The sequence below is a fragment of the Oncorhynchus gorbuscha genome, linkage group LG26 (genome assembly GCF_021184085.1).
Source record: "Oncorhynchus gorbuscha isolate QuinsamMale2020 ecotype Even-year linkage group LG26, OgorEven_v1.0, whole genome shotgun sequence".
Lineage (NCBI taxonomy): Eukaryota > Metazoa > Chordata > Actinopteri > Salmoniformes > Salmonidae > Oncorhynchus > Oncorhynchus gorbuscha.
Window position 1 is genome coordinate 22,075,378 of NC_060198.1, and position 27,405 is coordinate 22,102,782.

The 27,405-nt window shown below is 43.1% G+C and overlaps 3 protein-coding genes across 6 annotated transcripts; 1 reads left to right on the forward strand and 2 right to left on the reverse strand.

The window, feature by feature from the left end:
* Positions 1–81: 81 nt before the first annotated feature.
* Positions 82–10,180, forward strand: napsa (napsin A aspartic peptidase). Its single transcript, XM_046330763.1, is given in 10 exon segments — positions 82–508; positions 892–1,060; positions 1,356–1,479; positions 4,741–4,859; positions 5,083–5,282; positions 6,043–6,165; positions 6,472–6,541; positions 6,543–6,617; positions 9,003–9,101; positions 9,332–10,180. Coding segments are annotated over 10 exon segments (1,209 nt in total). The 5' UTR covers positions 82–440; the 3' UTR covers positions 9,494–10,180.
* A 5,213-nt stretch (positions 10,181–15,393) lies between these two features.
* On the reverse strand, positions 15,394–23,300 carry LOC124015764 (mitochondrial dynamics protein MID51-like). Of its 2 annotated transcripts, none has more exons than XM_046331218.1 (5): positions 23,164–23,300; positions 22,825–22,976; positions 22,418–22,598; positions 17,472–17,734; positions 15,394–17,277 (listed from the first exon to the last, which is right to left on the reverse strand). In XM_046331218.1, the coding sequence occupies exons 2-5, from the start codon at positions 22,969–22,971 to the stop codon at positions 16,450–16,452; spliced, it is 1,419 nt and encodes a 472-aa protein (XP_046187174.1). In that variant the 5' UTR covers positions 22,972–22,976; positions 23,164–23,300; the 3' UTR covers positions 15,394–16,449. The 2 variants fall into 2 exon arrangements, with proteins under 2 accessions (XP_046187174.1, XP_046187175.1); XM_046331219.1 differs by having other exon boundaries at positions 22,825–22,972; positions 23,164–23,292.
* LOC124015765 (MIEF1 upstream open reading frame protein-like) lies at positions 22,835–27,337 on the reverse strand. 3 transcript variants are annotated; one of them, XM_046331220.1, is made up of 4 exons: positions 27,236–27,337; positions 23,815–24,000; positions 23,164–23,466; positions 22,835–22,976 (listed from the first exon to the last, which is right to left on the reverse strand). In XM_046331220.1, exons 2-3 carry the CDS (start codon positions 23,864–23,866, stop codon positions 23,225–23,227), a joined length of 294 nt encoding a protein of 97 aa, XP_046187176.1. In that variant the 5' UTR covers positions 23,867–24,000; positions 27,236–27,337; the 3' UTR covers positions 22,835–22,976; positions 23,164–23,224. The 3 variants fall into 3 exon arrangements, with proteins under 3 accessions (XP_046187176.1, XP_046187178.1, XP_046187179.1); XM_046331222.1 differs by having other exon boundaries at positions 22,841–22,972; XM_046331223.1 differs by lacking the exons at positions 22,835–22,976; positions 23,815–24,000 and having other exon boundaries at positions 23,225–23,466; positions 27,236–27,291.
* Positions 27,338–27,405: the final 68 nt, after the last annotated feature.

A 27,405-nucleotide genomic window follows, 5' to 3' on the forward strand; every position in this document is an offset into this window, starting at 1 on the left:
CCGCAATCAGACCCTTCTCCGTGTATCTTGTGATCCTGAGACAACGACTTGTCAAGTGCGCAGGATGGTGGCTGATTTAGAATGGTCGGTGCTAATCCGGGATCCCCCCAAACTTTTATAATTTGAATCAACTGCGCAGTATATAAAAAAACGTCCACTCCGGACGTCCAAAGGATCCCCGATTGCAGACCAATTTAAAAGGATGGACACTTTACTAGCCAATAAGACCGTCTAATGTATGTGCTCTCTCCAATCAGGGTTCGGCCGAGTGAAGAAAACCGAGTGTGTACGGAAATCACCGAAAGACATACGGATATAACTAGGTTTAGTGCGTAGATTTGATAGTGCTCGGGTCTTCTGTGGACAGACGGGTTGGACGTCCAAAATTCGTGCTTAAAGTGAAAGAACTTACCATCCAGTTGGTCTATCAAAGACAAAATATGAAGTGTCTTAAAATATTGTATATAACCATCGCGCTGTTGATAGCGCACAGCTCTGCTATTATAAGGTAAAATATTTGTCTACTGTTTGGGAAACTTTAATAATTACTCTTACGCCATCCTGTGAGAATAGGCTATCTCTGGGGTAGTTTAATTTCCTGACATTATGCAATTGTTATTACATGCATGTTTGTTTAGGCACATGTAGTTCAGATTTTGGTGCACACGTAGAACGTTTCCATAACGCTGGCATGTCCAAGACATCTAGTTTGCATTGAGATTAACATAGATTGTACATTAAAAAAGAACCAAGCTGCTCTTAAATGAATGGGGCCATCAGTAGAACACTTGTATAAAACAGAAAGTAGAGCGCACGAGTTCTGCATGATTCGTTAATCAAATTACGACAAAAACGGTCTCTATTTTCCTTATCATACATATTTGCCCTTAGAATTCCCCTCCACAAGACGCGCAGTATGCGCCGCCTGATGAGTGACAATGGGAGGAGTTTTGAACAACTACAGGACATGGCCAAGACCGTTGGTGGTGCAGGAGCTAACGTACCGATAAACACTCCGAGCCCGAAAGTGCCAGTTGAGAGACTCACCAACTTCATGGATGTAAGTGGATATTGTCACTAGGCCTGGGTTAACTCTAGCTTGATCTAGGCTGACTAAAGCAATAAGTAAAGCTAGGGTTCTCCAGGAGTTGGGTGTGCAGGCTTTTGTTCCAACCCTTCATAACATGGCCAATCTTCTAATTATGGGCCAGATTGAAGGTCATGTAATATATGGTTGAATTAAAAGCTTGCACATTCAGAATCTCTCCCTAGGAGCGAGGAGAAGAGAACTGTAGTATAGACTTAGGCATATGTATTTATCATATGAATGTTGTTTGTATCAAATCTCTCTATAGGCTCAGTACTATGGGGTGATCAGCATAGGCACACCACCCCAGGATTTTACTGTGCTGTTTGACACTGGCTCCTCCAACCTGTGGGTGCCCTCCATTCACTGCTCCTTCCTGGATGTCGCATGCTGTGAGTCAGTCTATTATTGCATTCACTGCACTTCACCATAGCCGCAGGAAGTAGGGGTGCTGGGGGGGGAAATTAACGATGTTACTGAGTTACAGTTCATATAAGGAAATCAGTCCATTTAAATTAACAAATTGGTCCCTAATCTATGGATTTCACATCGCTGGGAATACAGATATGCATCTGTTGGTCACAGATGCCTTAAAGGTAGGGATGTGGATCAGAAAACAAGTCAGTATTTGGTGCTACCACAATTTGCCTAATGCAGCATCTCCTTCAAATCGAGTTGACCAGCCTGTTGATTGTGGCCTGTGGCATGTTGTCCCACTCCTCTTCAATGGCTGTGTGAAGATGTTGGTGGGAATTGGAACACACTTTTATACACCGTCGATCCAGAGCATCCCAAACATGCTCAATGTACTATGCAGGCCATGGAAGAACTGGGAAATGTTCAGCTTCCAGGAATTGTGTACAGATGCTTTCGACATGGGGCCATGCATTATGCTGAAACATGGTGGTGGATGAATGGCACGACAATGGGCCTCAGGATCTCGTCACGCTATCGCTGTGTATTCAAACTGCCATCGATAAAATGCAATTGTGTTCATTGTCTGTAGCTTATGCCTGCCCAGACCAGAACCTCACCGCCACCATGGGGCACTCTGTTCACAATGTTGACATCAGCAAACCGCTCACCCACACAATGCCATACACGCTATCTGCCATCTGCCCGCTACAGTTGGAACTGGGATTCATCTGTGTAGAGCACACTTCTCCAGCATGCCAATGAACATTTGACCACTAAAGTCGGTTACGATGCTGAACTGCAGTCACGTCAAGGCCCTGGTGATTACCGTGAGCATTCAGATGAGCTTCCCTGAGATGGTTTCTGACAATTTGCAGGAATTCTTTGTGCAAACCCATAGTTTCATCAGAAAATCCTGGTGGCTGTTCTCAGATGGTGGTTGGTCTCAGACGGTCCTGCAGGTGAAGAAGCTGGATGTGGAGGTCCTGGGCTGGTGTGGTTGTGAAGCTGGTTGGACGGTCTGTCAAATTCTCTAAAAAGATGTTGAAGGTGGCTTATGGTAGAGAAAATTAACATTCATTCCTGCAGCCAGCATGCCAATTGTACGCTCCCTCAACTTGACATAACTGCACATTTGAGTCACATTTGTCCCCAGCACAAGGTGCACATATGTAATGATCATGCTGTTTAATCAGCTTTATGTGCCACACCTGTCAGGTGGATGGATTATCTTGGCAATGGAGAAATACTCACGAACAGGGATGTAAACAAATTGGTACCCAAAATCTGAGTTAAATTAGTTTTTTGAGAGTATGGGATATTTTTATTTCACCTCATGAAACATGGGACCAATACTACATGTTGCGTTTATATTTTTGTTCATTATGTATGCATGTATGTGCACTCGAACCACCGCATTTAACCATGGCAAGGTGACTGGGAATATGGCAGAATATAAACAGTGTAGTTATTCACTCCGCAAAGCAATCAAACAAGCTAAACGTCAGTATAGAGAGAAAGTGGAGTTGCAATTCAACGGTTCAAACATGTGGCAAGGACTACTAAAGGAAAACCAGCCACATCGCGAGAAACTGACGTCTTGCTTCCGGACAGGGTAAACGCATTCTTCGCATGCTTTGAGGATAACACAGTGCCACCGACGCGGCTCGCTACCGAGGACTTAGGGCTCTCCTTATCCGTGGCCGACATGAGTAAAACATGTCAGCCAAAACAATCCTGAAGCGGGGATTAGTCAGACCAGCATTGAATAGTTTGACGCACGAATACTTCCTGTTTTGAGTTTCTGCCTATAGGATGGGAGGAGCAAGATGAAGTCGTGGTCAGATTTGCATAAAAGAGGGCAGGGAGGGCCTTGTAAGAATTCCGGAAGTTTGAATAGCAATGGTTGAGAGTCTTAGCAGCGCGAGTAGTACAGTCGATATGTTGATAGAACTTCGGCAGCCTCGTCCTCAGATTTACTTGGTTAAAATCCCCAGCTACAATAAATGCAGCTTCAGGATATGTGGTTTGCATAAAGTCCAGACAAGTTATTTGATGACTGTTGAGGTAATGGCTTGGGATGGAATGTAAACAGCCGTGGCAATGACGGAGGATAATTCTCTTAGGAGATATTATGGTCTCCATTTAATTGAGGTACTCTAGATCAGGTGAACAAAAGGACTTGAGTTCCTGTATGTTCCTAGAATTACACCATGAGTCGTTAATCATTTAACACCCCTCCTCCCTTCTGCTTCCCGGAGAGATATTTATTCCTGTCTGCGCGATGTAGTAAGAATCCTGCTGGCTTTACCGACTCTGACGGAGTATCCCGAGAGGGACATGTTTCGGTGAAACAAAGTATGATACAGGCCCTGACGTCTCTCTGGGAAAAAATCCTTGTTCTCAACTCAACTTTGTTATCCAAAGACTGAAATATTAGGGAGTAATATACTTGGAAGCAGCGGGTTGTGTGCGCACCTCCTAAGTTGAACCAGCAGGCCGCCTCGAGTGCCACTCCTCCGCCAGCGACGTTTTGGGTCAGCCTGTGGAGTGAGTTAAATTTCTCTGGGGAGAGTGAACAAAGGATCCAATCCAGGGAAGTCGTATTCCTGGTCGTAATGCAGGTAGTTCTGGTGAGTTACCGCTGCTCTAATATCCAATAGCTGTATGTAATGACACGCATTTCCTGAGATAATGTAAAAAAAAATGTACATAAATAAAAAATACTTCAAAGTTTCCTAAGAGCTAGTCGCTAATGCTGCCGTCTCCGTTAGCGCCATCAGATTGACTGTTTTGTACAGATAATTATTGGACTCGTTACAAATGCTTGTGAACACTGAAATAGAAATGCATTTAGTTGAAAAAATGTTCACACTAGTGCACTGGGCCTTCACTAGTCCTGTATTAGTGGACAATATAGATGTCTACAGTGCAGATTTTTTTTTCTTTTTTGCATCCTGTCGCTGCAGCACCCCCACCCCCAAACTACTTCCTGTGGCTATGCACTTCACTCGTAACATTATGGTTTTACTACCTGCTGAGTCTCCTATCATATAGTCATGAGATGGGTGCAAAAGCTAAAGTTGCAAATACCTTGTTTGCTCAGCCATGTTTTGGCATTGGACATCATATTCATATGTTTAAGGCATCATGAAGGGACGTGTTTGTTCTGTATAAAAATTAATGCCATTTATCCAGCCTGAGAAAGGTGTGAACTTCATATTGCACCTCTTGCTTAGGGCTCCACCATCGTTATAACTCCAAGAAGTCGAGCACCTACGTTCAGAATGGCACAAAGTTCTCCATCCAGTATGGCAGAGGCAGCTTGTCTGGGTTCATCAGTGGGGACACCGTCTCTGTAAGTGGACTGTTCTGTGTTGTCCATTGTTCCTTTGCATTCCTCTCATTTAAGTGGGCAAATCCACAGCATTTTTGTGACATTTTAACGCTGTCCATTTTAAGTGATTGAATGTGGAGCATAGTCTGCATACCATTTCTTACTGTGTATTGTCTGTAAACCTCACTGTTTTAGTCTGCTTTGTACATCACACTTCCTGTTCTTCATTCCATCCCTTTCTCAGTTGGCCGGCATGCAGGTCACTGGTCAACAGTTTGGTGAGGCCGTAAAGCAACCTGGCATCACGTTTGCAGTGGCACGCTTTGACGGGGTGCTGGGCATGGGCTACCCTACCATATCTGTCAGAAATATAACCCCTGTGTTTGACACCGCCATGGCTGCCAAGCTGCTGCCTCAGAACATATTTTCCTTCTATATTAGCAGGTTGGTTGGTTTTAGGGGTTTTACCTTTTTGAATACATTCTTACTGAGGGCCCTAGGTCAATGTGTGGTTTGGTGACTGTGATTTGTTTTTGAAACTTTTGTCCTGTTCACCGTTGGTGGAGGTCAACTGAAAGGAGTTTCTTGTATTTGAACTGGGATATTTTGAGCTCCTGTTACCCTGAAATTCTTCAACTAAATTTGCTGTCATATTTCCTCAAACAAGGAAGTGAAATAGGTAACCTAATTTCAGTTTGTGACAACAAGCACGTTATTGTGTAGAGAATCATTGTACCATCTAAACTGCTGTCAAACTATATTTTCCATTTTTCCAAAAATATTGTATTTTCAGCTGTTTGATGGTGTACAAAACTGAAAGTAAGATTCAACAACAACTAGCTAGGAAGCTAGAAATAGTGCACATAACATATCTCCTGCTTAGACTTGCTTGCAATGAGAATGACATCTATAACTCACATTTCTATGTGAATTTAGTTTGGTCACCCAAAAAGTTACATATTGCAGCTTTAAAATGGCTTCCTTTTTATGGGTAAAGTCTTTGAACATAAACCACAGGTTAATTCAATTCATTTTCAGAACTTGTATAACTTTCTATTCTTGTTGCCACTAGCTTCAACGGGGTTGAGGCAATACATATTCTGATCTGATATTAGATTGACGATCAAGACCCTCTTCCAGTGCACTAGTAGATTTATCCAATGAACAAATAACTTGTAACCCCTTTTGATATCCTGTTCCTTAGAGATCCATCGGCTGCTGTAGGAGGAGAGCTGATGCTGGGAGGCACGGATCCACTGTACTACACCGGAGACCTGCACTATGTCAACGTCACACGCAAGGCCTATTGGCAGATCGAGATGAACAAGTAAGCAACTTGGTTCTCATCTACACAGAGGCTCTATTATAATATCCATACAAGCGAACTGCCCCCTTGTCGAAACCATGAAGTTCAAGGCTGATGGGGTACTGCATGCTGTTTCCATAAAGCAGGGTCCACATTATAGTGAATGGAAAAATGGCAATCTTCATGTAAATGTAAATAATCAAAGACGATCATGGTAACAATAATTGCTTCTATTACACCAGATGCATGTCCTTCAACTGATTTTATAAAATCGCACACAGAAGTTATTTATGTCTTGAGTGATCACAGCTAATTGGTGCTCTGCAGTGTGGAAGTGGGCAACCAGCTGACGCTGTGCAAGGCCGGTTGCCAGGCGATTGTTGACACGGGAACATCCCCTCATCACCGGGCCTGTAGAGGAGGTCAGGGCGCTGCACAAGGCCATCGGAGCCATGCCTCTACTGATGGGAGAGGTAGGTTAAATGTCTACCTGTTGTTCTGTCAGTTCCAACCTTTGTTTTAGCTCTCCTGAATGGTCAACAAAACATTTTTACATTTACATTTACGTCATTTAGCAGACGCTCTTATCCAGAGCGACTTACAAATTGGTGCATTCACCTAATGACATCCAGTGGAACAACCACTTTACAATAGTGCATCTAAATATTTTAAGGGGGGGGGGGGTGAGAAGGATTACTTTATCCTATCCTAGGTATTCCTTAAAGAGGTGGGGTTTCAGGTGTCTCCGGAAGGTGGTGATTGACTCCGCTGTCCTGGCGTCGTGAGGGAGTTTGTTCCACCATTGGGGAGCCAGAGCAGCGAACAGTTTTGACTGGGCTGAGCGGGAACTGTACTTCCTCAGTGGTAGGGAGGCGAGCAGGCCAGAGGTGGATGAACGCAGTGCCCTTATTTGGGTGTAGGGCCTAATCAGAGCCTGGAGGTACTGAGGTGCCGTTCCCCTCACAGCTCCGTAGGCAAGCACCATGGTCTTGTAGCGGATGCGAGCTTCAACTGGAAGCCAGTGGAGAGAGCGGAGGAGCGGGGTGACGTGGGAGAACTTGGGAAGGTTGAACACTAGACGGGCTGCGGCGTTCTGGATGAGTTGTAGGGGTTTAATGGCACAGGCAGGGAGCCCAGCCAACAGCGAGTTGCAGTAATCCAGACGGGAGATGACAAGTGCCTGGATTAGGACCTGCGCCGCTTCCTGTGTGAGGCAGGGTCGTACTCTGCGGATGTTGTAGAGCATGAACCTACAGGAACGGGCCACCGCCTTGATGTTAGTTGAGAACGACAGGGTGTTGTCCAGGATCACGCCAAGGTTCTTAGCGCTCTGGGAGGAGGACACAATGGAGTTGTCAACCGTGATGGCGAGATCATGGAACGGGCAGTCCTTCCCCGGGAGGAAGAGCACGGAGCGGGAGGGGAGGACCGAGCCGGCCTGGAATATAGGGGACATAGAGAGTCAAAGGATGCAGAAAGGGAGGAGAGGAGGGTTGAGGAGGCAGAATCAGGAGATGGGTTGGAGAAGGTTTGAGCAGAGGGAAGAGATGATAGGATGGAAGAGAAGAGAGTAGCGGGGGAGAGAGAGCGAAGGTTGGGACGGCGCGATACCATCCGAGTAGGGGCAGTGTGGGAAGTGTTGGATGAGAGCGAGAGGGAAAAGGATACAAGGTAGTGGTCGGAGACTTGGAGGGGAGTTGCAATGAGGTTAGTGGAAGAACAGCATCTAGTAAAGATGAGGTCGAGCGTATTGCCTGCCTTGTGAGTAGGGGGGAAGGTGAGAGGGTGAGGTCAAAAGAGGAGAGGAGTGGAAAGAAGGAGGCAGAGAGGAATGAGTCAAAGGTAGACGTGGGGAGGTTAAAGTCGCCCAGAACTGTGAGAGGTGAGCCGTCCTCAGGAAAGGAGCTTATCAAGGCATCAAGCTCATTGATGAACTCTCCGAGGGGACCTGGAGGGCGATAAATGATAAGGATTTTAAGCTTGAAAGGGCTGGTAACTGTGACAGCATGAAATTCAAAGGAGGCGATAGACAGATGGGTAAGGGGAGAAAGAGAGAATGACCACTTGGGAGAGATAAGGATCCCAATACCACCACCCCGCTGACCAGAAGCTCTCGGGGTGTGCGAGAACACGTGGGCGGACGAAGAGAGAGCAGTAGGAGTAGCAGTGTTATCTGTGGTGATCCATGCTTCTGTCAGTGCCAAGAAGTCGAGGGACTGGAGGGAGGCATAGGCTGAGATGAACTCTGCCTTGTTGGCTGCAGATCGGCAGTTCCAGAGGCTACCGGAGACCTGGAACTCCACGTGGGTCGTGCGCGCTGGGACCACCAGATTAGGGTAGCAGCGGCCACGCGGTGTGGAGCGTTTGTATGGTCTGTGCAGAGAGGAGAGAACAGAGATAGACAGACACATAGTTGACAGGCTACAGAAGAGGCTACGCTAATGCAAGGAGATTGGAATGACAAGTGGACTACACGTCTCGAATGTTCAGAAAGTTAAGCTTACGTAGCAAGAATCTTATTGACTAAAATGATTAAAATGATACAGTACTGCTGAAGTAGGCTAGCTGGCAGTGGCTGCGTTGTTGACTTTGTAGGCTAGCTGGCAGTGGCTGCGTTGTTGACACTACACTAATCAAGTCGTTCCGTTGAGTGTAATAGTTTCTACAGTGCTGCTATTCGGCGGCTAGCTGGCTAGCTAGCAGTGTTGATTACGTTACGTTGCGTTAAAACAAAAGATCTCAATCATGCTTGGCAAGGCTCTATTTTCTTGTAACCTCAGTTGTTTATTTGTATTGTACTGACAAAGTTTTGATTTGTGAAGTACATGCAATTATTTTTAACTTTCACTTCCTCTCAGTATTGGATTGACTGTAAGAAGGTTCCATCTCTCCCCGTCATCGCATTCAACCTAGGAGGGAAGATGTTCAACTTGACTGGAGATGACTATATCCTGAAGGTAAATTACGCCTTCTGACCAGTGTTCACTGTGGCCTGCCTGCCTGCCAGTAGAAAATAGTCTGTGAAATTTGACATCAATCAGCATGAATTAAACGGTTAATCAAAGTTCGCATGCATAGAGATGCATTTTTATTACGTCTAGAAAATATATCTATTTCATTCTGTGGACATACCTGTAGAGGTTGAAGTGTGACAAATCATTCAAAGCTTCTCCCCTATGTGCTGCAGGAGTCCCAGATGGGTCTAAAAATCTGTCTGTCAGGCTTCATGGCAATGGACATCCCTCCTCCGGCTGGACCACTGTGGATCCTGGGAGATGTGTTCATTGGACGCTACTACAGTGTATTTGACAGGGACGCAGACCGCATGGGGTTCGCCCCTGCAAAGTAGAAGGGAGAAAAAACAGCCCCTAGCCAGTTGTGGAGATTTGGAAGGATTTGAGTATAAGAAATATGGTGGGCTTATGAAACCAAGGTGTGCAAGGTGGAACTGGTACCTATTAAATCCCCACAGATCATGCTGAATTAGGAGGAAAAGCACACCACCAAAATGAACAAACTCCAAAGGGGTAACTTTTGCTTCTTGTGGGCCTTTTTTTTGGGGGGGGGGGGGGGGGTTAAAATGTTTTAAGACCAATAAGTGTTTGAGTTCGGTGAATGATTAACAAATAGTTGCAGAACGAGACTGATATAAGCTGCTGTAGGCAGTTCAGCTTGGTGTTTTGTATAAAGACAAAGTGACGCAACTAGGCAGAAAAGATACACTATCTCCTCTGACAACGCAACCACTTTGTTTTTGGCAAGCAGATTACTGAATGCATGTCTTTACTCAAAATACATTTCCTTTGCAGATGAAGCAGAAGACTGCATGCATATAATTGTTGATTTAACAAAACTGATGTCCAGTGAATTTAACTATGTACCAGGGTCCAGTAATACCTTCAAGGGTTGTGAAACAATGTCGTGATGTGTACACGTATGTCGACCACAATGCTTCTGTTTATAGCCTAAAAAGGTATGATTCTAACCCATTGAAATAAGTGCATTTTATTAAATAAAAATCAAGCCTTTTCCAGAATGAATTGTATCTTCAATTTCTTTTAGCTAATGGTTGTATGCTTCGGCGGACACCCTTGGAGTTTAAGTGCCCTTAAAGAAGCTATACTTGAGTGTTAAGTACAGGGAAGGAAATTGACCCAACTGTCACAACCCCACCCTTTTCCCTATTGCAGGTGTAGGGATTAAAATTAAGAATTTTATGCAGTGGTCAACTGAGTTAGTAGGCCTGATTTTACTAGCCGGTTTCAAAATCTATGCCATGCCATTTGACTAGCTGAATAGCTGAACATTCACTACTAGCTTGGTCTGAAGAGTACTAGCCTTGTGGGCTAGCTTAATTTCCATCTTTGCAGCCAGCTACCCGTTGCTTCACCTGCTGTATCCCACCCAAAGATTATTTTCCCTACAAGCCTCATGATTTGAAATTATTTACTCATTTAAAATTTCACAGAAAAACCACGAACATCTGCTGCAACATTTATCAGAGTATACAAAGTGCTGTGTACCATTTCAGTTCCAGAGCTAAAGTTAAATAGAACTGTCATAAAAACATACATTGCATGGAAGCATATCGTCGCTAGGCTGAAATCCACAAGGTAGATGTAGTCTATTTTAGGCTTCAGATGTAACAAGCTTGCGTGGCAAAATGACCAACAGCACAGAAATTATAGTTTAAGACAAATCTGCACACACACTATTTTATAGAAAGTCCCATGAATTCAGTACATCTGAAGTGAAGCACTTCTTCAGAACACTGTGGTTGTAGCATTACCAAATGCTTTCTGGTTACAAATGTACAATAAATAGTAAACTCTACAAAGATTTAGTTGTATATTGCACTACTGTACCAAAGCACACCCTCCACTCCTAGTGGAATACCACCTGTGTGAGAATTGTGGTAATTGGGAAGATAAATAAATCAGATGTGCAAATATGCATAACAATCTTGAAGGCTTGTGATTTAACACTGGACATCTTGGCATGGGATGGTTATAGCTGCCACCTGACCTGGTTTAAATCCCGGTCTGCTGGACATCAACTCTGTCAACACCAGATTAACCCTGGCAGTCTTTCAATGTGGGTTTACCAGAGCCCTTAAATGCACACAGTGTAAAGTTAATGGAACTATAAATAAGGGAAATGTCTGAACTGAACACTCCTTTGTTCCAATATCCACACTAACATACCACCAAGAATGAAGCAATGTATAGGGTTGGGCATGCATTCCAAAGTGGTATGATGAAGTGGACATGGGAATATAGCCCAAATGTCCTCGGCCAAAGTAGCTCTTTGAGAAATAAGCCACGTCCATTGCCTTCAGGAAGTATTCACAACCCCAGACTTGTTCCACAAATGAAAAGCTGAAACCCACACACAACTATCTGCAAGGTCCCCCAGTCAAGACGTGAATTTCAAAACAGATTCAACCCCAAAGACCAGGGAGGTTTTCCAATGCCTCGCAAAGAAAGGCATCTATTGGCAGATGGGTAAAAAAAAAAGACAAGCAGACATTGAATATTCCTTTGAGCATGGTGAAGTTATTAATTACATTGTTTTAAATACACCATTGATAAACCAGAGTTTAAAGGCTGTGATAGAAAACTGACGAATGGATCAACAACATCATAGTTACTCCACAATACTAACCTAAATGACAGAGTGAAAAGAAAGCCTGTACAGAATAAAAATATTCCAGAACATGCATCCTGTTTGCAATAAGGCACTGAATAAAAACTGCAAGAACTTTGGCAAAGAAATCAACTTTATGTCCTGAATACAAAACGTTATATTTGGGGCAAATCAAACAGCACATCAGAGTACCACTTCATATATTCAAGCATGGCGGTGGCTGCATCATGTTATGGGTCTGCTTGTCATTGGCAACGCCTAGGGAGTTTTTTTGGATAAAATAAATAAATAAATAAGAAAAGGCAAAATCCTAGAGGAAAACCTGGTTCAGTCTGCTTTCCAACAGACACATTCACCTTTCAGCAGAACAATAACCTAAAAAACAAGGCCAAAAACATTGAAAATTCCTGAGTGGCCTAGTTACAGTTGACTTAGAGTTGGCTTGAAGATCTATGGCAAGACTTGAAAATGGCTGTCTAGCAACAACCAACTTGACAGAGCTTGAAGAATAAAGAAACAAAAGTACAGATAAATGTTCAATCCTGGTGTGCAAAGCACTTAGACTTACCTAGAAAGACAGCTGTAATCGCTGCAAAGTGATTCTAAAATGTATTGACTAAAGGGGTGTGAATACTTACGTAAATTACATATCTGTATTTAATTTAATACATTTGCAAAAACATGTTTTCACTTTGTCATTTATGAGGTATTGTCTGTAGATGGGTGAGAAATATCTATTTAATACATTTTGAATTGAGGCTGTAACACAACAAAATGTGTAAGAAGTCAAGAGGTATGATTGCTTTCTGAAGACACTGTATCATGACTGAGCAAGAGTTACCTTATACCAGTAGGGACTACTGAAGCAAGATCAGACCCAAAAGGCAAACACTATGTTCAACTGGAAACAATATTTTTTTTCCCACAGTGACTGACAAAGATGTGTTCTGTTTTTGGTAATTTTGCTCTCAGCTTAACATCCCAGCTATCAAAGTTTCATTTGCAAATGCACACCAACCATTTTGTGTTATGAGTAGGAGAAAGTCATGGCAGATTTTTCATACAAGGTATGCAACAACCAGTTCTACCTAACAAAGATCTATGAATGAACATATAGGTCAAGCATTTCATCTTAATGTCACAAGACATTTGACATCATAGACAGTACAAAGATGGTGTATAACAACTATGTATGATTAACTTTCTACATTACATTTACATTTAAGTCATTTAGCAGACGCTCTTATCCAGAGCGACTTACAAATTGGTGCATTCAACTTATGGCATCCAGTGGAACAGTCCCTTTATACAATAGTGCATCTAAATCTTAAAGGGGGGGGGGGGGGTGAGAAGGATTACTTATCCTATCCTAGGTATTCCTTAAAGAGGTGGGGTTTCAGGTGTCTCCGGAAGGTGGTGATTGACTCCGCTGTCCTGGCGTCGTGAGGGAGTTTGTTCCACCATTGGGGGGGCCAGAGCAGCGAACAGTTTTGACTGGGCTGTGATAGGAGAGACCATGTGAGGTTATGACAGAGCCAAGTGACTTGAATAGGAGAGGGCCTAGAACAGAGCCCTGGGGGACACCAGTGGTGAGAGCGCGTGGTGAGGAGACAGATTCTCGCCACGCCACCTGGTAGGAGCGACCCCGGAAGAATACATTGGTATTCTTACTCATGCAAACGGCAAACCTACCTAAGATGAAAGTATATATTCTTATTTCTCAACCTTCTTTCATTCAACAACTTTGGGAGGAGTACTAGGAAACACAAATCATCCGCAACTTAAATCCCATGAAGATAGAAACCTATGTGATTTATACAATAGGCCTTATAGTGGGTGCTTCCACCAGTGGAGGCTGCTGAGGAGGACGTTAATGGTTAGAATGCAGTGAATGGAATCAAAACACATGAATGTGTTTGATAACATTCACTCCATTCCGGCCATTATTGAGCCGTCCTCCCCTCAGCAGCCTCCACTGGTTTCTACCTTTGCAAAGTTTGCTTCAATTTCAGAAATAACTGCAAGTTGAGCTAAGTTGAACCAAAATCAAAAACACTCGCTTCAAGAACGGAAAAAAAACAAAACAAAAAAAAAAGTGGGGCAACATGTTCTTTTTTAACTCAAGAATGTCAAGATTTCAGTCGTGCCACAAGCATTTGCTTTAGGGGCGGCTCACATGGTCAATATTACATTCTATCCATTTACACAGTGGTAGAATAGGCTAAGTGTGACATGGTCCCATACTGTAGGGAGTGTATAAGAAACTCTTCTAGCCATGCCATACATGACGAGAAGAGTTGGCTACAGCACAAACTGTACGATACCATTCTACAGTACCAGAAGTGCCCTGCAGTAGAAGAACAACCCCTACCATGTCACACTCACTGGTCTTGTTTCCTCGTGGACCACAACAGTGCTTAAGACAATTTACCTTGTTAGGGGTGGCAGTACTGACGGTGTCACCAAACTATCGGTCCATTTGAACTGGCATCTCATGTCAGAGTAATAATAAGCACCCTGCCTCCAAGTCTCAGCTAAATAGTAAGCTATATACACTAACGGTCAAAAGTTTTATAACGCCAACTCATTCAAGGGGTTCTTTATTTTTTGCTATTTTCTACATTGTAGAATATTAGTGAAGAGATCAAAACTATGAAAAAAACACATATGGATATTTTTATTTTACCTTTATTTAACTAGGCAAGTAAGTTAAGAACAAATTCTTATTTTCAATGACGGCCTAGGAACAGTGGGTTAACTGCCTGTTCAGGGGCAGAATGACAGATTTGTACCTTGACAGCTCGGGGGTTTGAACTTGCAACCTTCCGGTTACTAGTCCAACGCTCTAACCACTAGGAATCATTTAGCAACCAAAAGAAAGTGTTACACCAAATCAAAATATATTTGATATATTTCCGATTCTTCAAATAGCCACCATTTGCCTTGATGACAGCTTTGGTTAAAAGTTCATTTGTGGAATAGATTTATTTCTTAATGTGTTTGAACCAATCAGTTGTGTTGTGACAAGGTAGAGGTGGTATACAGAAGATAGCCCTACTTGGTAAAAGACCAATCCATATAAATGGCAAGAATAGCTCAAATAAGCAAAGAGAAATTACAGTCCATCGTTACTTCAAGACATGGTCAGTCAATAAAGAAAATTCCAATAACTTTTCAAAAGTTTCTTCCAAGTGCAGTCGCAAAATCCATCAAGCGCTATGATGAAACTGGCTCTCATGAGGACCGCCAGAGGAATGGAAGACCCAGTGTTAACTCTGCTGAAGAGGACAAGTTCATTAGAGTTTACTATTTTATCAATAATGAGAGTGAGGAGTGCTGCATCAGATGACCTGGCCTCCACAATCATCTCACCTCAACCCAACTGAGATGGTTTGGGATGAGTCGGACCGCAGAGTGAAGGAAAAGCAGCCAACAAGTGCTCAGCATATGTGGGAACTCCAAGACTGTTGGAAAAGCATTCCAGGTGAAGCTGGTTGAGAGAATGCCAAGAGTGTGCAAAGCTGTCATCAAGGCAAAGCGTAACTATATGAAGAATCTCAAATACAAAATGCATTTTGATTTGTTTAACAATTTTTTGTTACTACATGATTCCATGTGTGTTATTTCATAGTTAAGTACTTAACTAATATTCTAAAATGTAGAAAATAGTAAAAATAAAGAGAAATCCTTGAATGAGTAGGTGTTCTAAAACTTTTGACCGGTAATGCATGTAGAGACCAATAATGCTAGAGCCAATTATTGAGGCTTGTTCACTTGACTGAAAGATCTCTTCTTTCATGCCCCTGTTAAGACATGATATTAACTCGCATTAGACTAATGTTACCCATCATACTCTCAGTTTGAAAGACCAGAAATCTGAGAATGGAGCTATAATATCTTTCAAATAGACCAATTTCCATTCCCACAAATTATAATTAATAAATAGAATATTTTTCTGACATCATTCATTCCAAATTGGTTACATAATATTACGGTAAAAGAATATTAGTCAATGAAGCAATCCCCAATTCAACAAACACTGAGCCCTAAACCAAGGGATATACTACGAAGCAGGTTCAACTTTGATAAACAACCAGAAATAACTGTATATTATTTTGGTTCATTAAGAAAGCTTAATTTAGACCAAGCCCATTTGAAGATGATCTTTCTACATAAAAAGTAATTTTTAGGATATCTAGGCAAGTTAGCTGGCTAACTCCTTGATCATGCTTTTTAGTATACCCCTCTGTACAGTACTATTTATAAACGGCGTACGTTCACCATTATGAAGGGACTGGTTTCATCATCTGAGGTTTAACTGGTATTTGGATGATCCGGTATTTGAATTTAGCAGATATGGCTTGCAATGTCAAAAATATGTTTTTAAACATATCCTACCAAAGTGGTTGATTTTGCATTTCTACTTAATCAAACATAATTACACAAATAAAAAAGTACAAGAGAAACATATTGATTGAGTAAACAGCAACTCCAGACACGTGATGTTGACTCAATCACACAGCAACGTGGTCACAGGGGACATGGTCCATGTCTGAAGCACATATGAATTACCTATCATATCCTCTTCTGCAGTATGGAATCTATGGAACCTTAGAATTATATACCATCTGTCCTAAACCCTAGAACCCATGATCAGACTCAGTCAGAATAAGGAGTCCTTAGGAGTCCCTCTGGGTCTGAGAGAGAACAGTAGAGGGTATATCCTAGCTCATCCACCTCCACTGGCGTCAGCTCACAGAACAGGTTGACCTTTGGGATCAGGGCACAGGGGAGCCTCCCAGCCTCTAGGTGTCCCACTAGCGAGCGGAGCAACTGCAGAAAGCGGTCAGCCAGTGCCTCCTGGGTCCAGTCGCCCTCCTTCTCGCTCAGCAGCAGCATGGTGCTGGTGAGCAGACTGGCCGACAGGCGCGCCAGGGCGGGGTTCAGCTTGCACACAGCTTTAGTCACCTTGAGGCAGACGCAGCGGCAGCCCCCGTCCTCCTGGTCCAGCGCCCGCAGGCGCGCAGTCTCCGCCACGCGGAAGCTTTGCCGCCAAAGGCTTTCGTGGCGCTCAGCAGCCAGCCTGTGTGGTTTGGCGATCAGCGAGGCGCCGTTGTCCATCACCAGCAGAGGTAGGAAGTCCACATAAAGATGGCGGTCCGTCTTGTACTGGACCTCCAGGGTGAGCGTCTCCGAGGGAACCACCGGCCGGATCACGTAGTCCAGAACACTGCCGATGGCCGGCCAGTTGATGGAGCCCGCCACCAGCTTCTCAAACACCTCCAAGACAGACTTGGGGGAGAGGTAGCCTCCTACCATGCAGCGGTCCCAGTAGCTGCTGCCTCGGGGGAAGTATTCCAGGTTCTCCCTGCGAATCAGCCAGAAGCCCGGAACATTCATAATGATGTCCTCACCGGGCACTGACGACCACAGGTTCTTCTCCAGGGTCAGAGGGACCATGAGCTGAGCGTGATCCGCTGTCACCACCTGAGAAAGAGTGAGAGAGAGCAAATAGTATTATTCTTGTAAGCCACAACATTTCAAACCCAGAGACGAGCACAGAGATAAAAAAAAGCATTGTTTGTGGTCACAACACTCCTAAACCTGTGAAGTGATATCTATCCTTTATCCCCTTCCCCCGGAGGGATAATACAATTGTCCTACTACTACCCTCTTATTACCTGCAGGTCATCGTAGAGGCTGCCACTGAGGTACATCTCTCGGAGGGGCATGTCGGGCAGCTTGCCGTGCAGGAAGATCCTCAGCTCAGCGCAGATGTCCAGGGCGGCCCGGCGTGCTGTGGCCTGCTCCTCAGCCGGAATGGTCACCCGCTCCTGGTAGAATTCCCACAGTTTCTCCTGTAAGGAGAGGCGCATCCTGGCACGGAGGAGGTCGGTCTCTCCTGCAACGCTACGTCCCCGCCCCGTCGCCCTCCGCATGCAGTCTGAGGGGGATACAGCCACGACAGGCAGAGGTTAGTAATGTGCAGGTATGGGTAAAATAACCATTTAAAAAAAATGTATATATATATATATATACACACATTTTTTTAAATCAGCATATACAATGCAAATAAGCCCATGTCGGCTGGACGTTCTGATAATGCCAGACACTTTAATAAATAAATCAAATATGTTGAAAGGGCATGGGAGGTAAATAAGAACCAAAGAAAGGATATTGGGTGACAACAGGAAATCAAACCAAACTAATGGGAACAAGTACCACGAAAGAGGGTGCTAAACAAACGATCCTCTCCTACAGAGAGTAACCTACTACTAAAGCCGGGCATACGCTACACCATTTCTTAAGTTGAGATCAGACCGTATTGAGAATCCTCACGACCAAGTGGAGATTCTTGTAGTGTGTGACCCCCCCTGGTTTGTGCCACATTGTTTAGCGTGAGCACCAATATGTTGGTAAGACAAAGAAACGACACAAGACAGTCGTTAAATGTGAGAGGCTCAGCAATGTTAGGATTTTGAAAGTTGTGTAGTGTACACCTGGCATAAGAGAACCATCCAAAATACCACAGACTGAGGTATTTTTTTTACTTTATAAAATATCTAATGGAGCTCAATAGAAACTAGCCATCTGAGCAGTGGTGGGCCATCAGGGCCAGCAAGCCCTTCTCTGCTGGCCTAAACATCAGAATATATATATATATATTTTAAATATATTTTCCCACAAATACATATTAAATTATTCCCCAGAGTACTCTTCATTTCATAACTTTCCTCTTGGTTGCACTGCTTCCAGCCCCAGGTTGAGATCTGGACTGGGCTGGTCTTTATGTTAGATCTTTTATCCAATCATATTCAGCCATCATGTGTTGCCAGGGGTCTAAAATCTGCTCCCAGGCCTTCAGAATCAACAGTGCGGGCGCTTGTAGCTTAATGTGAATGGAAATGAAAATTTCGTGTCAACCAATCAGCTTTAGAGTTGGCTATTGTACACCTGCTGGCTGGCTCCAGTGTTACACAGGAGCCAGCTAGCAGGCGTAGTGCGTGCACGTCTTTTGATTAGATTACCAATATTGAGAGGCAGGTCCTATGGGCAGGTCTATGCAGAACTAGGAATCTGAATTTGATAAACAAATTCATTTGCATACTACTAAGCTGTTTTTTCAACCCACAATGGCGGAAGGAGGAGAAGATATCGATTTGGTCGAGGATATAATTATAATGACATTCTCAAGACAAACTTTTCAAGAAAAGTTAGACATTGTAAGGAGAGGTCGCCCGACGCTACAAAGCCTGTCACAGGCGGGAAAGGGGTTTGTTCGCCACTTTCAAAGTTCCAACTACGAGCGCTATCAATGGCTAACAGGCTCCGAGAAGCACTGCAAACAGTACTGCTGGGAATGCCTATTATTACAATTGAGCGAGAGAGCCGCAGGTTCAGTCAAATCTACGATGACACAGCGCATCTCAAGTTCACCCAGCACACGCAGAGGCCCAGCACAAGGAGACCCTCACACATACTACCAACAACTCCACAACAATATTCTGGACAACATTCTTTGCCAGATTCGAAACAGGTTTCAAGACCACGAAAAAGTAATGTTTCTCTCCCTCCTGGACCCCCAGCACTTTCAGACCTACCAGAACAAAAATTATCCAGCTTAAGAGTCACGGAACACTGTTCAACCTATCCAAGCTAAAAACAGAACTGACTGTAATGTATGCCATGACTGATTTTGAAGGGAAAAGTCCCTCTGATCTCCTTGATTTCCTTAATCAGAAAAATCTGAATGGGGACATGGGGCAACTTTACACATTGGCATGTGTGACAGTGACTATCCCCGTGTCCACGGCTTCTGTCGAGCGGTCATTCTCGGCCTTAAAGTGAATCAAAACGTATTCCAGAAATGCTACTGGACAGACTCTGCTTTCAGCATTAGCCTCCATGTCGATAGAAAATGACTTATTGGTGGAACTAAAAATGCACAGATTGTTGTAGTCTGAGTCATTGAAGTCTTGAGCTAAAGAAAGATGGATTTTGTGTTCAAATAATCAGTCTTTGGTGAGTAGGCATACAATGCATTTTATTTTTTATTAAATGTGCATGTATGTTTCGCATTTTATTTCATTGATATTAAATAGCCTATATATTAACAAAATAAAATGACAAATAGCCTCTTTTATTTTCAGTGAATAGTTCTGTCTTTATCATCACGGTGAAACTGCTTTGGGTGCGACGCCTGGTTATACTGCGTTTGTCTAAATGTATAGTGTCCAGAGCCATGGCATAATGATGGTAATAAGAGGTGGATTAATTCAGGTGGGACTGTGTAAGACCTCACTGAAGGCCCAGTCCCCAGGCCCACAGCACGCCACTGCATCTGAGTCTATTTAGTGGGGCTTCTACTAACAAAACTATAGGGTCGTTCCAGTCGATTTCAATAGCTTTGGCAGCACCCCTTTAAATTTGAACAAAACTTTCCATACATGTTTGCCCATGGTAGAAGTGGTCAGAAAGGGCATTTTTGGACCTGAATGCCAGAACATTCAGGAGAGAGGTGCCCAAAATGTGATTCATGTTGCATACCCCACCATAACATGGGACATCCACTGCATGTCTATCTCTTGAAAAGATAAAATGGCTCAGTTTGATATAATTTAAAAGCTTACAAACAGGATTGTCAAACTATTTGGTCATTTCTTTAAAACAAAAAAGGAAATAAGCCTTTTTTTAAATATTCTCTTAACCTTTAACGTAAATTATCTAAAAATGTGTGAACACAGATTCACAAATGTTGTAGCTTGGATCCTATTTTACATCTGAGGTTTATGTTGCGACCGCCATCGGTTGAGACACAGCATGCACTTGAATACAGAGTGAGTGTAATGTTTTGGCTGATGAATGCACTAAAATGGGAATGACATCGACATTTCAACTTTCCAATTGGACCACAAAGATGATTGGAGGTGTATGAATATGTCAAAGATAAATACACGACGCAGAGGACGTGAGGTCAAAAGTACTGAAAGTCAATAGGGAATTATCAATGGAAATAGTTTGTTTTCAGTTCAACATCTGTTAGGAATGTCAGTCCTGAACTTATAGCTAGCTACATGTGGCACGTTCTCATTGGTCCAACCTGAGATAGGATACTTGTTATTTGGCCATTGGCCCAGTTTTATCACAAGGAATTCTAATTGGTCAACCACAGGCTAGGGCTGGGTTACAAAAAATGACATCCTGTCCCTTTGTTCTGTGTAATGAATCATTGGGGACAATCACTGAGGACAGGGGAGCATGAACATCTACCTCCATGCATGATCCGTCCTCTTTGAATAAGAATAAACCATTTTTCCTCCCCCTGATTTGCTTTGGGGTCTGTGTTATTGAAGAGTAACATCAACTGCTAACAGAGGTCCACACAGAAAATATTGACTTGAATGGGAATATCAGTTTTAAAATTACAATGTCTATCTTCCATAAGAAACTTATTGAAATCATATAAATATAGATAATAGAATAGACATTCCATTTAAATTGACATTCGACGGGCGGTGGACCGGTGGCCATCTTTGCGGTAGTAATTGGAATGTCAAATTTCAATTCAATTTCAAAGGTGTACCAGCTAAATTGCAGCCTTCTGAAGGGATGGGTCCATTCTATGAATTATATTTCTATGATTAAAATGACACCCACCCAGTATTCAAGAGTGTGCTGTGTCTCAACCAATGGCAGGCACAACACATACAGTACACCTCAGATGATATACATCAGGGTCTAAGCATCAACATATGTAAAAATGAAAATGAATCTGAGTTTACATGTTTTTAGATCAATTAAATATTTATTTAATGCAATTTATAATATAGTTTGACAACCCTGTTTTCAAGCTTTTAAATTATATCAAACTTAACTGTTAATCTTTTCAAGTGATGAATACATGGTTGTCTCATGGTATGGTATGCAAAAATGGGTCAACTTTGAGCACCTCCATCTCCTGCACGTTTTAGTATTCAGGTCCAAAAAGAAATTCTGATCACTTCAACCATGGGCAAATATGTATGAAAAGTTGAGTTCAAATCAAAAGAGATGCGGTCAAAAACTGATTGAAACCAAATGGAACAACCCTATAGCTTCCTACAGCAAGCACTGAGAGTCAGTAGCATCACCCACAATACAGGAAGGACAGCCATCCTGCCATCAGCCATCCTGTCGTCAATAGACAAAGCCAAGGATTAAAAAAAAAACACTACACAGAGATGAGGTCAAATCATCTGAAACACACTACTAACCCACTGTGACCACCTGCTACTACATCAATCCCAAGTGTTACCGTTCAGGCCTCACTCTGAACACAGATAGGCAATGTGTACGAGTGTGAGCAAGTGTGAGTCTAACAGGCGTCCCTGTGGTGCTTAGCAGTATAGATTCCTCGCTCACCAATCCTTACCAGTACTTGATCTCACATCCTCTACCTTGCCAACACGCATAACCATCCTGCTTGACAATGTACTAACCAGTTGCACCACTGAAAAAGTACCAGTTTGGTAGCGCCATTGGCAACGTTTCACACTGTGGGGTGAGCTAACGACACGATTGTAATGTTGATAGTTGTAATGCGGAATAATATTGTGTGTGACACCCTAAATACATTAGCGTACCTAACCTGGTTCAAAGGAGTTGGAGGTGGTGGGTAGAGTCTGCAGTGACCTGCTCACTGTTGACTTCATGTCATGGTTAAGTACCCGTTGTGACGAGCCCATCCAGCTGGGCTCCTCCCAGCTCCTTTTCCCTAATGGTTCCATCTTAGTAGGGCTGGTCGGAGCACTTATGGCACGGTCATACATCTGAAAGGAGATTGAATTGAAAAGCTTTATTGTCCATTAGAATGTTTCATGAAATGGACATGTCTTCCACTCGTGGTTAAAAACAGTGAAATGACTGATGTGGAGATCAGAAGCCAAATAGTGAGAGGTGATCACATTTAGCCTACAACTGAACTGGCACAAGGGACAAATAACGTACATGATAACATTTACAAGAAAATAATTGCTTAGAGAATGTCCCACTTACTCTTTTGACTGCTAGTGTTGCAATGCTAAGCATGGCAGCTCCTCCGACCCCAAGCACAAGCTTGGCATTAGAGAGCAAAAAGTCAACGGCCGTGCCCATTCCGTTGTCATCCTTCTTTCCTTTACGGTCACCGTTCACTCCCGCCATTCTGTCTTTGTGAATGTAGAGTTAGAAGGGAAAAACTATGAGAGAAGAACAAAGAAAGAACTTATGCAGATGTGAAGAGTCTTGCGTTCTATTACCATGACTCAAGGACTGTAACTTTCATTATTAAAATATGTATTATCATCTTATGAGAGCGATAGGATAGGTGGTCAGTTAAATATCTGAATAGTTTACCTGTTAGTGGTCTGACACAAGCACGTCTTGCTAGAGGTGTGGTTGGATGGTTGACCCCCACCTACATCAGCCCCCCCAGTCTACTGCTGAGGAAGAACTGGCCCCTCTTCAGTGTGCCCTCCTTGTCGCTCGGCACGGTCAGGGCCTGGCAGCGGCGGAACTCCCCGGCCACGGCGCGCTGGTAGCAGTTGCGGTCTGTGTAGTGAAGGTTGCGCCCTGCACGGAGCAGTGCTCGGTACAGCTCCAGCACCGCAATACGAGACCAGCCGCCCATTAGGGATGCACATGGAGAGAGGAGGACTCCTGTGAGGAGAGAGACAGTAGGACGTTTATTTATTTCAATAGAATAGGTCTTCATCATTATATGAAAGGGTAGTATTCTCTTTTATTTTCAAACACTGTCACCTAGGCATCTGCCTTTGGTGAAGCAGAGGGACAACATGGACCAAGTTAGGCTATACTAATCCTGAACAGTAACTTCAACTACTTGGTGGCAAGATGGCGCCGATAAAGATGACAGCTTCGCTTCAAGTCCTTAGGAAACTGTGCAGTATTTTGTTTTTTTAATGTATTATTTCTTACATTGTTAGCCCAGAAAACCTTAAGTGTTACTACATACAGCCGGGAAGAACTATTGGATATCAGACTTACCAGCAATACAACTTTCCCAAAGTGGATCCTTTGTCTGCACCTCCCAAGGCATTTCAACTGATTCCAGAGGCCAACCCAAAACAATGCCGTAGGAGGAGAGGGTGCCAGAGAGGTCTTCTAGTGAGGCTTCGGATGCGTGCCCACCACCCACCGCTTCGGAGTATATTACTCGCTAATGTCCAGTCCCTAGTTAACAAAGTAAATTAAATTAGGGCAAGAGTTGTTTTCCAAAGAGATATCAGGGATTGTAACATACTCTGTTTCGAAGAGACATGGCTAGTTGGGGACTTGATGTCAGAGTCCGTACAGCCAACGGGATTTTCAGTGCATCGCGCCGACAGAAGCAAACATCTCACGGTGTAATTGTAACATACAAGAACTCAAGTCCTTTTTTCACCTAGCCTAGAATTCCTTACAATCAAATGCAGACCGTATTATCTCCCAAGGGAACGCTCCTCGGTTATCGTCACAGCCATGCATATCCCCCGAAAGCGGATACCAAGACGTCCATCAAGGAACTCCACGCAAACTGAAAACCATGTATGCCGAGGTTGCATTTATTGTAGCTGGGGATTTAAACAAAGCTAATCAGAGAACAAGGCTACCTAAATTCTATCAGCATAACGATTGCAGTACACAAACAAGTAACACACTAACAACTGCTACTCTAACTTCCGTGATGCATACAAGGCCCTCCCAGCCCTCCTTTTGGCAAATTTGACCATGACTCCATCTTGTTGCTCCCCTCCTATAGGCAAAAACTAAAACAGGAAGCGCCCTTGCTTAGGTCTAATCCAACACTGGTCTGACCAATTGGATTCCACGCTTCAAGATTGCTTCGATCACGTGGACTGGGATAACGTGGACTGGGATATTTTCCGGGTAGCCTCAGACAATGACGTATACGCTGACACGGTGAGCAAGTTTATAAGGAAGTGTATAGGAGATGTTGTACCCACTGACTATTAAAACCTTCCCTAACCAGGAACCGTGGATTGATGGCAGCATTCTCACAAAACTGAAAGCGCGTACCACTGCATTTAATCATGGCAAGGCGATGGGAAATTTGACCGAATACAAACAGTGTAGTTATTCCCCCCGTAAGGCAATCAAACAAGCAAAGCGTAAGTAGAGATAAAGTGGCTCAAACATGAGACGTATGTGGCAGGGTCTAAAGATGATCACTGATTACAAAAAGAAAACCATCCCCGTCACAGACATCTACACCTTGCTCACAGACAAATTAAAACAACTTCTTTGCAAGCTTTGAGGACAATACAGTGCCACCGACACAACCGCTACCAAAGACTGTGGGCTCTCCTCCTCCGTGGCCAACGCGAGTAAAAACCCTCGCCAGACGGCATCCCTAGCAAGGTCCTCAAAGTATGCGCAGACCGGCTGGTGTGTTTACGGACATATTAAATCCATCCCTACCCCAGTCTGCTGTTCCCACATGCTTCAAGATGGCCACCATAGTTCCTGTTCCCAAGAATGCTAAGGTAACAAATGACTTTTGCCCCATAGCACTCACTTCTGTCATCATGAAGTGCTTTGAGAGACTAGTCAAGGATCATATCACCTCCACCCTACCTATTACCCAAGACCCACTCAAATTTGCTTACTGCCCCCACAGACAATGCAATCGCCATCACACTGCACTATCCCATCTGGACAATACCCATGTAAGAATGCTGTTAATTGAATACAGCTCAGCATTCAACACCACAGTACCCTCCAAACTCATCAATAAGGTGGAAAGTTTTAAGTTCCTCGGTGTACATATAACCGACAAACTGAAATGGTCCATGCACACAGACAGTGTGGTGAAGAAGGCAACAACGCCTCTTCAACCTCAGGAGGCTGAAAAAAAGTGGCTCGTCACCGAAAACCCACTTTTACAGGTGCACAATTGAGAGCATCCTGTCGGGCTGTATCACCGTCTGGTACGGCAACTGCACCGCCCACAATTGCAGGGCTCTCCAGAAGATGGTGCGGTCTGTACAACATCACCGGGGCAAACTACTTGCCCTCCAGGACATGTACAACACCCAATGTCACAGGAAGGCAAAAAAGATCATCAAGGAAAATAACCACCCGAGCCATTACCTGTTCACCCTGCTTCCATCCAGAAGGCAAGGTCAGTACAGGTGCATCAAAACAGAGATTGAAAAACAGCTTCCATCTCAAGGCCATCAGATTGATAAACAGCCACCACTAGCACAGAGGCAGCTGTCTACCTACAGACTTGATATCATTGGCCACTTTAATAAATGGAACACTAGTCACTTTAATAATGCCACTTTAAGAATGTTTACACATTAGTCATCTCATATGTATATACTATATCCTTCACCATCTATACTTTACTATCTATTGCATCTTAGCCGCTCTGTCACTGCTCATCCATACATATATACATATATACATATACATATATACATATATATACATATATACATATATATATATACATATATACATATATACATATATACATATATACATATATACATATATACATATATACATACATATACATATATATATATATATATATATATATATATAATCATCCCATTCCTTTACTCGATTGTGTGCATTAGGTTTTGTTGTGAAATTGTTAGAATCATAAGCATTTCGCTACACTCGCAATAACATCTGCTGTGTGTGAGACCAATACAATTTGATAGGGCAAATTTAGCTAGATAACCATTGTGAATGATGAGATAAGAGATTAAACTGGTCATTTGCTGCTGTAGATTCGGTGGTCGTTATACCGATTGTTGGTACTACTAGCTAGCAGCAAGTCATCAAGTTAATTTGAAAAAGAGCTAACATTAGCCATGTTACGCCGGTCTAGTCTGCAGGAAGCCTAGCCGATTAAACTCAACTTGAAATCGTGAGTTGAGTTTAGTCAGCTATGCAGCCGTGTCAGACCAGAGCAACGCATAAAATACACCAAAGATACTGAACTAGCTAGCTAACCCCTTTCATCTGACATTAGCTAGCTATATAGTTTACGATAGCACTAGCCCAGCAGAACACACTAACAATTTAATGTTAGCTGGCAAACTTTCTTAGTTGCTTCTGCCCCGTTGTCCGTATAGAGTACGATAAGTGAGCTAACAATTAGCTAGATAACGTTACGAGAATAGCAAAACCAGTAGCATGAGCATTGTTCCCTTTAATTGGCTAGCAGTAAAAATAAAATACAAAAATCACGTTAGTACTACTGTAAAAAGCTAACTAACCTTAACTGATTAAAAAAAATACTATTAGCTACTAGCCAATTAAAGGGAACAAAGCTGAACGAGGCTGACCTTACACATTGAGGAACTGATACTCACAATCAATTGAATAAAAATATAGGATATTGACAGAAAAACATTTTTACATTGTCAAGAGAGAATGCTGAACTTACGTTCGAGAAACTATTTCAAAGATGTATCCTTAAAAGTACAACAGACACAATTCCCCCTCACGCCGGGGTCAGAATGACAAACAGGAAGGTATTGGCTACTTATTTGCACTGGAGTTACTACATCCGGTATGAAGTATTTTTATGGTTGAGAAATGTGACATTACAGCACT

Excerpts from the sequence above, each read along its gene's own strand:
- LOC124015764 (XM_046331218.1), bottom strand. The coding sequence starts at position 22,971 with ATGGCGGGAGTGAACGGTGACCGTAAAGGAAAGAAGGATGACAACGGA. Across the intron at positions 17,735-22,417 it reads CTCCAACTCCTTTGAACCAG|ACTGCATGCGGAGGGCGACG; the intron begins GTTAGGTACGCT and ends TATCCCCCTCAG. Across the intron at positions 17,278-17,471 it reads GCCTCTACGATGACCTGCAG|GTGGTGACAGCGGATCACGC; the intron begins GTAATAAGAGGG and ends ACTCTTTCTCAG.
- LOC124015765 (XM_046331220.1), bottom strand. The coding sequence starts at position 23,866 with ATGCCTTGGGAGGTGCAGACAAAGGATCCACTTTGGGAAAGTTGTATT. Across the intron at positions 23,467-23,814 it reads TTGGGAAAGTTGTATTGCTG|GAGTCCTCCTCTCTCCATGT; the intron begins GTAAGTCTGATA and ends CTCTCCTCACAG.